The sequence below is a fragment of the Rhagoletis pomonella genome, unplaced genomic scaffold (assembly GCF_013731165.1).
Source record: "Rhagoletis pomonella isolate Grant_MI unplaced genomic scaffold, Rhpom_1.0 Rhpom_scaffold_00008, whole genome shotgun sequence".
NCBI lineage: Eukaryota > Metazoa > Arthropoda > Insecta > Diptera > Tephritidae > Rhagoletis > Rhagoletis pomonella.
This window is the reverse complement of record NW_023458562.1, coordinates 2,472,618-2,484,306: the sequence shown is the minus strand read 5'-3', so window position 1 is coordinate 2,484,306 and position 11,689 is coordinate 2,472,618. Positions and strand designations below refer to the sequence as shown.

At 35.1% G+C, this 11,689-nt stretch overlaps 1 protein-coding gene across 1 annotated transcript in view; it reads right to left on the bottom strand.

The window, feature by feature from the left end:
* Positions 1 to 10,239: 10,239 nt before the first annotated feature.
* The window catches only part of LOC118744108 (scavenger receptor class B member 1), a gene marked incomplete at its 5' end in the record, with an annotated part of 65,354 nt that continues 63,904 nt past the window's right edge, over positions 10,240 to 11,689 (bottom strand). The window contains 2 exon segments of the mRNA XM_036476838.1: positions 10,240 to 10,889; positions 10,954 to 11,332. Of these exon segments, the coding sequence (XP_036332731.1) occupies positions 10,738 to 10,889; positions 10,954 to 11,332 (531 nt within the window).

Below are 11,689 nucleotides of genomic sequence, written 5' to 3'. Positions count from 1 at the left end.
AACCGGTTTGTCTCCAAACCAAATTTGACAAGGGATGACGGAAAATCGTTCCACATTACATCACACTCCACCCTGTCGGAAACACCAACAACGAAAATGAGAATTATATAAGCCTTACTGGTTTAGCTGCTCAGCTCAAAAATTTTAAGCATATTACAATATTCCTGTGAATAAAAACACGCCTAATTTTATTATTTTAATTATCTACAAATTTATGAGACTACCAAGCCATACATATACCTATTCTGATAATCGGAACGCTGTTGAGAGGGCATAATATTTAGTACTTTACTTTTTCAACTAAAAGGCTTTTTTTCTTTCCATTTTTCTTGTACTTCCAAAATACAATATTGACCTAAGGTAGTTCGATTTCGAGCTGTCATAACGTACAACACATTTCATTATTGCATCGTGGAGTAAAACTAGCAAGCTGACAAGTTATGACGCGAACTAATAAAAAAAAAAATTCTTAATAATAATTAGAGTTTATTTGAGTAATAACAGTTTTTGCTCATTTTTCGAAAATTTAACACTTTGAGCGAAGTACAAGTAGAAATCTATGTATCCTCCTTGCATAGAATAAAGCAAATTCGGGATCTTTTCACCATGTTAATCTTGAAAACTACTGAATGGATTTGTGAACATGTTTTTTAATAGAGGTATTATCTTTAGGCGGTCGCTGCGGCCTGGGTTCAAGCCCTAGTCAAAGCAACATCACCAAATAATTTCGAAAAAATATTTTTTTCTTAACAGCGGTTGCTCTTCGGTAGGCAATGGCAAACCTCCGACTGTATTTCTGCAATGAAAAACAGCTTCTCATAAAAACACAATCGCCGTTCGGAGTCGGCGTAAAATTGTAGGTTACTCCTCTTTGCGTGAAAACATCAAGGCGCACGCCACAAATTGGCCAAACACTAACATATGTGTAACCACCAATATATTATTATTATCTTTAGGCCTGAGAATTTCTATATGGTTGCCTAAAAAATTATAAGATCCGCACCGTTCGTTTGATTACAGAAAATTAGGTGTTAAATGAAGATGCTTGGAATCTAATAATGTATTACACAGGCCTACATTTTTCAGACCCTGGGACCAGCTTACACTTTTCCAAAGGTTTTTAATGCGCTGAATCTGAATCCAGAAACAGTTTTGCTCGATTGGCTCAGGTTTTCGAGATATTTGAGCCTAAATATGCCAAAACCCCGACTTTTTGCTATATTCGTCATGTATTTTCATCAAGAATAGTTAGCTTTTTTTAGAAAATTTAATAAATCATTTGAAAGTAAAATATTTCCCCTTGATAATGCTGTTTAACTCAACGAGATATCTTGTTTTAAACCTGAGATATTGTCCATTGAAGTTTATGAGTTTTGCGACATTACTTCTTTGCACAAATGCTTGAAAGATACAACACGAAAAGAAACAGATTTGTGGTATACGTTTATTATAATAATAAAAGATTGGCGCTTACACATATTTTAGTGTTTGGCCGAGCTTCTCCTCCGACTTGTGGCGTGCGCCTTGATGTTGTCACACAAAGCGGAGGGACCTACAGTTTTACGCCGACTCCGAACGGCGATTGTATTTTTATGAGAAGCTGTTTTTCATGGCAGAAATACACTCGGAGGTTTGCCATTGCCTGCCGAGGAGCAACCGCTGTTAAGAAAAAACCTTTTACTATATTTTTTGGGATGTTGCTTTGACCAGGGCTTGAACTCAGGGGCTGATGTGTGAAAGCGCGCACTGCTTACCACTACACCACAGCGGCCAATACGTTTAGGCGTCTTTATTTACATATACGTTTAGGCGTATTTATTTACATAATCAATGTATTATGTATCATGCATATCATATATCATATATATATCATGTATATTATATGTATAATTTCAAATGAAATTCGTAGAGAATCTCTCATGCATTCATTTCTTCGCTAAATTCTGAAACGAAGTAAGTTTTCTCTATGCACGCGCACATATACACATACATTGATTATGTAAATAAAGACGCCTAAACGTATACCACAAATCTGTTTCTTTTCGTGTTGTATCTTTCGAGCATTTGTGTAAAGAAGTAATGTCGCAAAACTCACGAACTTCAATGGACAATATAACAGGTTTAAAACAAGATATATCGTTGATTTAAAAAGCATTATCAAGGGGAAATATTGTAATTTATTTTGGAACGAATTTCCGTCATCCCTTGTCAAGTTTGGTTTGGAGACAAACCGGTTTCGGCGTTATGCCATCTTCAGTGTCATTTTTCGTTCGAAATGAAAAAACGAAAAATGACACTGAAGATGGCACAACGCCGAAACTGGTTTGTCTCCAAACCAAATTTGACAAGGGATGACGGAAAATCGTTTGGTGTGTTCAGAGTGTCCATGCCTGTTGTTTTGGTGTCATTTTTTTTTTTTCGTAAATCAAATTTAAGGGTTCGAATATAACATCCGATGCGGTATTTGTTTGTTCGTTTATTATTTTGCCGTCGAAGGTTTTTAGTTTGTATATTTCCATGTTTTCTAGGACGTTTAGTCGTTGGCCTTTATGTTGTACATGCAGTAGTTTCGCTGCCTTTCTTATTTGCGTTGGTGAACATTTGTTGTTAAACATGTGGTTAGCAAAATTTGACTCTGGTATTGCGCTCGGTTTCTGTGTCTTTTTGTTATAGTCTCTTATATGCTCGCGGAATCTTGTTTTTATTTTACGTCCTGTTTGACCTATGTAACTATGCTGGCATTTGCAAGTTAGTTTATAGACTCCTTGTTTATCCAATGGATCTTCTTGATTTGTGGTGTTACGTAGTATCCGTCCCACGTTGTTATTTGTTCTGAATGATGTGCGAAGGTTGTGTTTCTGAAACAGCTCTGCAATTTTGTACGTTGACTTTCCAGTATAGGTTAATACCGCCCAATTTTCGTCATTGTTTTCGTCTTTGTTTGGCTTTTTGTTTTTGTGCTCCCTTCGGATTTCTTCTACCAGATCTCTTTTGTATCCGTTATTAGCCGCTATGGCATATATTGCGTTCAGTTCTTTGTTGTATCCTTCTTTTGTTAGTGGTATTCGCTCAATTATTGTACTTTCAAATTGTTGATTCAATTAAAAAAAAAAAAAAAAATTATTCTTGATGAAAATATATGAAGAAAATAGCAAAAAATCGGGTTTTTTGCATGTTTAGGCTCAAATATCTCGAAAACCTAAGCCAATCGAGGAAAACTGATTTTGGATTCAGATTCAGCGCAACAAAAACCTTTAGAAAAGTATAAGCTAGTCCCAGGGTCTGAACTTTTTTTTAAATTTTGTAGGCCTGTGTTATCTTTTCAGTAGGGTTGCCACCATTTTAAAAATTATAATTTCTTACACAACAGTTAGTTGGACTAAAAATGCGGTGCAAAGTGAAAGGATACGGTCCCGGATGTACAGTAAAGTTGTATTTTTTTTAGTGGGGTTGCCATCTACATATGAATTTTTTGTTAATGACATCAGATTTGCACAGTTCATTCAATTTACAAAAAATAAGGTGCCAAGAGCTTGGCCTATAACTGTGCAACACATTTTTATTTTTTCGTGAAGGTTGCCCCCTGTGTCAAAAGTCGAAACGAAAGAGTGCAAAGAAATCTTTAGTTTGAATATTTAAGCTTTTTTATAGGCGTTTGAAGGAAGTTGGCATCAATCGCAATACGTTTGAAAGGTTTTATTCAGAACTGTATTAAGTAGGGTTGCCACATGTTTAAACAAAGATTCAACTTGAATTGTGGCGATTAGATAATTGAAATATGTACCACATATGTGCCACACTAAAGGGGTTTAAGCAAGTTTTGAACAAGTTTTGAAAAAGGTTATCGTTCAAAAGCAACGTTATATATGAAGAGAGGGGAAGGCGTGGCGTACGGGTTATCTGATCGGCCCAAAAGTTTTACCATAACTTGCTAATAGCATGAAGAACATATGTACCAAGTTTGAAAATGATAACTTTGTTTTTAGAATTCATGCCAAAATAATTTAAATTCCGGCCACTGTGGAATGTATTGAAATATGAAAGTGCTATTTTGGCACTTTGTGCCAAATTTGTGAAAAATTAAGTGCCATTATAAGTAAAATAGGGCCAAAAATGGCAAGGTTTGAGCCAAGTTGGCAGCCCTGCAGCCGGATTCCAACTTACGCTATCGCTAATTTTGATCGCCAAAAATCTCGAAACGAATAGCAGACTCGCCTAACAACACGCAACATTTAGTTACATGCCCCTCATACTGCCAGATTTGGTTGATTACACATTGCAGCTATTACTCTTCCCTGCTGGATACTTTTAGGCCACACTGCTTTCAATTAAGAGAATTTCGGCGATGGAAATTAGCGTAGCGATTGCCAGAATTCCACTACTGATCGTGACCCCAATATAAAGAAAGCACTAACTCACTTTCGTACGAAATCCAGTTTGGTGCTATAGTCGGTAGATTAATCACTAAACTCCTATTAGAAGCGATATTACAGCGATTAAAAGGAATAAAATTACATAGGACCTTTCTACATTAAGATAACGATATACATATAAATAGAATATAGATAAGGGCTGAAGGGTACTTATGTATTTTTGTGTAATGTGGTTGTGCTAAGTATATGGGAGAAAGAGTTTAGTACTCTAATGGTTAATAAAGGGTGCGATATGTAGAAAACTGAAATTTATATAATTGTTAAGTGCATGCATAACGTGCGTATCTATACGTTTTTGGCAGTATAATACTTTTTTATGGATTGCAAAAATTGATACTGCGGTTTTTCCAAAATACTGCATTTACACTTTTTTCCTGCCTAAATTTTTTAATACACAGTGTTATAAATATACATATATGTATACATATACTGTTTTATAAAAAATAGGGACACGACATCTTGCACAGTTTTAACTAGTTTTCTTTCGTTTTTAGTAGTTTCAGTAGTTAATTATATAATACTTAACACCACATAAATTCACATTTCAAACTTTGTGGAGAAATTAAAAAAAATTACAAAAACAATTGTATTCATATTTTTTTTAATTCGCAGCATGCAATTTTTAGCTTATTAAATATTATTATAATAAGGTGCAAGTTTCAATAGGCTAAGAATTCGCGTTGATTTTTGGTTTTTTTTCCGACGGTGTTATTATTTGCTTCCATACAAAGCGAATTGTTGAGCATGGTAACTTTTCAAACTAGAATATTGTTGTTATGCAACTTTTTTGAATATTTCAAAATCTTGCAAAAAATGAGAAATTTGGATTTACATGGCTTTTATTAGACATATCATTTTGTCTCGGGGTGTACACCGGTACACATAATACTAGGAATTCCTTTACTTTATTGGAAAACTGTTTAAAAAAATACTGTACTGTAAAAAATGCTTTTATTTTTAAATGGAAATACTGGGAAATGGGACTTTTTCGCAATAATATACAGTTTTTTGTCTGAAAAAAGATACGAGTGTTATGTATTCACTAGGAATGTTAATCCCGGGATCCCGGGTCTTTATGCATAGAATCCCGGGATTTTCGGGATTTGTAATTTACACTTGTGGCAGTAATAGAAACGCGTTATGTTGTCCAGTTTTGACTATATTTCCTTTTGTATATTTAATATTTTTTTTATAAATGTGTAGCTCAATATACATATAATACCTTGCAACAGGCAATTTTACACAAAAAAAAAACAATATATTCGCGAAACCAAGGGCCAAATACAGTCTCTGACGTCAGAGTTTTTTAAAAGAACCTTGGAACTTAAAGATATGAGTAATTCAAAAAATGATTTAATAAATTCAGTGCAATGTACTTAAAAAACCAGTATGGGTATCCAATTAAAGAAAAGATTCTGTAAAGTTAAAACAGATTAAATTTTTTGGTGCGTAAGGGAATAGTTGGTATTTAAAAGGCCCTTTTATAATTTTATCCATGAACGTCCTTGAAATTTTGCAATTCTTATTTAAAAGAATTATATGTTAATAGATTAAAGGGGCACTCCTATTCGTCCTTGTGAACCCAAAAAGTTCTACAGAAATGTTTCTTTCATTTAGCACCCATATTTTTGTTTTACATTGCACTACATTTTTTAAATAAGTTTTGGAATTAATCATATCTTTGAAATTATAAAGTATTTAAAAAAAATCATGACGTCAGAGAAACTCGCCATTTAAATGCATTTAATTTTATGTAGTATGAGGTATACTTGTACAAAACAACTTCTTTCAAACAGAAAATAAATTATTTGACTTAATTTTTTTTGCATCAAGCTTTTTTCGACATACCTTAAGTTACTTTATCATATATGTACATGCTGAGGTATTATTAAATGCATATATATTTAATTACTGTCTTTCGTTTTGTTACTTATGAAATAATTTTCACTTTAAATAAACAAGTACGTTCCAAGCCCATTTACTTATTATTTATTATATGATAGGAGAGCTTGCCAAACCATATTGATGGCATTTTTTCGATTTAAGTTGTTGAAAAATAATAAAGATCTAAATCCCGGGACTGATCCCGGGATTGAACCAACGACATCCCGAAAATCCCCGGATTATAAAAATCTAAAAAAGTAACATCCCTTGTATGCAACTTACATCAGTGACGTTCGGAAGAGTCTCAAATATTACTCGAAACTGAACTTATTATACATATCGTCGTTTAAAGTACAAAACCGCGAATCGTCGTTCTGCAAAACCGCGTAACTGTCATTTTCTGCCAAAAATTGTATTTGCTCACACAAGCTCTTGGCTCAATCCTTGTCCATTCGTCCTGAAATATATTAGCCAGAGATGCGTTTGCATTATAAAAAAGATAACAATTTTGAAAAATGGGTGTTTTTACTCTCTAGAAAACAATATATGCAACCTCACATACGCGGTTTTGCATTATATTGATACGCGGTTTTGTATATTGTTGATACACGCTTTTGTACTTTAAACGACGATATATATATGCTTATTACATGGGTAGAAGATGGGCAAATCTTCTTTCTCCCAACTATTGATGTAGGCCAGTGATTCCCAAAGTGGTGTAGGTGGACCACCTAGGGTTCACGGGAGACTTGACGGAGGTCTACGTTGGCGTGAAAAAATATGGGGGTCCATGAGTCCACGAAAATTTATCTGGTTTCGACAGTAAAGAACCAAGATGGTTGCTTGATAGCCTCTGTATTTAACTTTAATTTTTTGAGTGGTGTATGATGCTCTTGACGCACTGCTGCACTTACCGTCGCTTTGTGTTTTCATACGTGGGAAAGCCTTTAAGGCCAGGTGCAGGCTAAAAAGAACGAGATGTTGGCGTAACACTGAGTGGGGCGCGACGGAAATTGCTAGCGGCAGAGATTTAAGCACTTGTGTATTTTCAATGCTACGGGATAGTACGCCACCATTACCTTTGTTAAAGAGATTCTATAATGCTGAGTTTCCTGAGACTGAGTGCCGGTTTAATTCCATCACTGACTCACACATTTTCGAATCTTCACTGATGACTCCAAAACTGACTCTGGGTCATGATCTGGGGTCGAAGTTAATGAGGATAAGCTTCACTTCTCTGTTGGGGAATGTGCTTCGGTCTTCCAGGCTGAGGTAATTGCAATCCTCAAATCCATGGACTACGTGGTGGAACATAGGTGGAGGGGAAGGAGTTTACGTGTCTTCAGTGATAGCTAAGCTGCACTTAAGGCATTGGCCAGCCCTCGAAACTAGTTCGGCAATGCAAGTCTCGACTAAATTGTGGTGGTAAACATAACGAGCTTGGTTTACTGTGGCTGCCAGGTCACTCAGGAGTACCTGGTAAAGAGACATCTGACCATTTGGACAGAATTGGCAGAGACCAGGCATTCCCCGATCTGCAACCAGTTTCAGCACACCCACTTTAGGCCATCGAAGCAACTATCAGAAACTGGGTGAATAGCAATGACTGGGAGGCATCGAGCGGATGCAGGCAAAACTCATGTTGCCTTCAATCTCAGAATGTCTGTCTAGTGTTTTGCTCTCACTGAGCAGACGACACTGCATGCAACTTGTTGGACTGCTGACTTGTTCACGTGGCACAAACACCTGACTGTGATAGGCGTAAATGACAAATCCATTGGCCCATCCTGCCTAGAAGAGGATGAGACGGTGGAACACTTTTTGTGTTTCTTGCTTGCTTGGTTGTTTGCATCGAATTTTCTAGACTCGTTATTTTCTCTTAAACAGTTTTGTTGTTTTAAGTTTTGTGTTTTTAAACCACGGAGCAATAAAAATAAAAATGATGCTGTCAACACAAATAAACTAGTTTACAAATACTCCACGTACAAAGTCATGAATGAGCCGAACAATTGATGAGTTTATGGTGAACATAATGTAAATAACGCTAGGGCTCGAAGTGCTCTTGAAAAATATAACTTCTCAGAGCGAGAAAGTATTTCGATAGATTTACGACCTCTATTTTTTAAAACCTGCAAGTGTGTAATCACATTATTTTAATAAATAGAAATAAAAAATAATAGAAAGAAAATATTTTAGTTTTATTTTGGCCACTCCGAGTTTAGTTTTTGAATTCACCCGCGATGAAAACTTACATAGAGTTAGATTTAATCTTCACACCTCATGTTGATACGAGCTTTGGGAATATTTAGAAATGTATCAGCAGGGGGCCACCGAAACCAGTAAATTTTTCAAAGGGGTCTTCGAGAAAAAAAGTTTGGGAACCTCTGATGTAGACACTTATTTATGACAGGAGCTGCTAACTCACTGAAACTCAAGCTTGGAATTGTCAAGCTTGTCGTTTTTTGGAATCAAAGGTTGTTAAGTAGTCTGCGTTCTGCATCTTCAAATTACTACTTCGGATTTAAATACAAGAAAACATAGACGGTATTACTTCTAATGCTGCACAGCGGCTGCTGTTGTGTAGTGGTAAGAAGTGGGCGCTTCAACTCCGCAGGACTTGGGTTCAATCCCTCGACAAAGCAACATCGCAAAAAAATTTAAAAAAAAGGGCAGGCAATGGCAAGCCTCCGAGTGTATTTCTGCCATCATAAACAGCTTCTCATGAAAATACCATGGCCGTTCGGAGTCGGCGTAAAATTGTAGGTCCCTCCCCTTTGTGTGACAACATCAAGGCGCACGCCACAAATCGGAGGAGAAGCTCAGCCAAACACTAATATATTTAAGCGCCAATCTATTATTATTACTTTTAATATAATTGATGGATTCACCTCAAGCAGCACACTGGTGTATAACTTGGTGTAAATTTACGAATTTTGGTATAAATCTGATTAATTGTACCAAAATTCACAAATTTACACCAAGTTATACACCAGCGTGCTACTTGAGACCATTGTGTCGTAAGTGTCATATTGTTGTATGTCGTAAACTTTAAAAGCTTAAATAAATGTTTAGAGAACTTGGAACCAAGAGCAACTATTTTTTAACACTTAATATATTTTTTAGTTTACGACATAAAAAAATACGACACTTACGACACCCTAAATTTGCAGGCTTCATAGTTATTGCAATCACAGTTTTGTAAAATAAAACTTTTCCTCTTTAAGACAAGCTTAGTATTATTGCTATTGTTTGGGTCATTTCGTTTGTAACAATATGTTTTCGACAGTATAATCACGAATACAACAATAGTGTTTTTTTTTTGTTAATTCCTTAAACATATGGGCCCATAGTTATAGTCGTAAGTTAAAACTCATTCTTGCCAATATAAAGTTTCAGTTTAGAATAGATCTTTAAGTTGTGTCAATCATAGACATCTTAGAAAAAGCGTTTTGTTAAGATGAGAGAGAACAGAGCTATCCATATGAAGACAGAAAAATTTTCTCGGCAATATAATGAAATATGAGTACTTTAATTAGTTCACCCTGTGTCCGCTGCAGGATTGCGAATTTCGCATGCCGGGAAGCCGTGGGCTCGAATCCCACTGCCAGGAAACACTTTTTTACGTCTTTTTTTGTTGTTTTAAATATAATTTTAATTTTTTTATGTAATTATAGTTGTTGGGACCATTTTAATTAAAATTTAACTCCAAAAACTTTGATTAGCTGGAAATAATTATGTGAAATATCATAAACAAAAAAAGATAACGAAATAAAAGTGGGATTCATGAAACGTGCAAATGTTGTAAAATTCGCCACCTTATAATACAGCTGATTACTTTTGTGTGGAAACTCTTCTGCGACAAAATTGCGACATCGCCATAATATTTGAGCTGGCAATCATTGCAAACACAAAGTCGCAAAACACATTATATTTTATTGCCCTCAAATACTTCAAGAAAAAGTATATTAGTTAAGGCTGCTTCGAAATATAATTGTAAAAACTTTTATTTTTCACTTACGCTCGCCATTTTTAGAAAATTTTACTTTTGTAATCCGGAGTAGCGATAGGTCGTTCATACAACTTTGTTTGCAACGTTGCCAATTCGCCAAAAATGCCACTTTGCGACGTTTTATGAATCGCACTAAGATAAAAAAATGTTTGTATAAAAAAAAAATTGTATGAAAAAACATTGTTTGGAATCGCTCGGAATGGGGACCGAACCTGGGTGCTACTGCGATTACTAAAGTAAAACAAATTTAGAATCGTATTTTACCATTTTAAAATCACGTTCTCCTTATTTTTAAGTTAAAATTCTGTTTTTACCATAAATGCATTTTACGTTGACTATGAAAGAGTTAAAATGGTGATTACTATAAAACACAATTTGAATCGTAAAATCCTTTTTCGAACTTCTCTATGACTACGGGCCATAGTGTTTTAATAAACTTACGGGATGAACGTCAATGAAAAATTTATGTTTCTCCTTATCGGCTGGAGTAATCCCTTCCACTGCATTCAGAAAGCTTTCATCTCCCAAATAAAAATGAGGAAAACTTAGCATAATGGGTGAATCTAAAAAATATATAAAACTTTAAATTTGTATGTAAACACAAATATATATGTAGGTCGTGTTTACCGTATTGACAAAGTGAAACATTGAACAATCCATTGGGAGAACATGAAGGCTGACCTGCTGGACAGAAGCACATATTTTCCGGATTGCTTTCAACGTCAGAGAACACATTTTCTGGTGGCGTAAACCTATAACCCATAACATTTTCTTTGACTTGAACTTCCTTTTCAAATGCGAGTGGCAAAAGTCTGCATAGATCTTTATCGTATACGAAAAGAATGCGATTTTTATCAATATGTGGTGGAAATATTGAACCATCTGTTCCATTTAATCTGTTGCAGTCATCATTCAACCAATGAGGCAGATGTGATCTTCCATTGTATTTATCGATTATACCGTACTGAGTAATGTCATCTACACCTGTGAATATGGTTATGCGATCCTAGAAAGAAAAACGTAATTATCAAACATAAAGAAGCCTTGGAATATTATTAGATTGTAGTAAAAATATGTATACCATATACATACATATGTATGTATGTATTGTGTAATCCTATACCACGGACAAGAATACCACTTACTTTTTTTGTGTACGAAAATATGTTTAAGCTATACATTTAATTATTGTAATACTTTAAAAATACACATTGGTGATATCCTAGTTAATAAAAAGGTTTCCCGAGGTTTTTTAAACCATGTATTTTATCTGATTGGAACATACCTAGGGCTGCCAGATATCTCCGTTGTCAAACCGGGACACTTTGGTAAATCTAAACCAACAACACCAACCCCCTCCTTT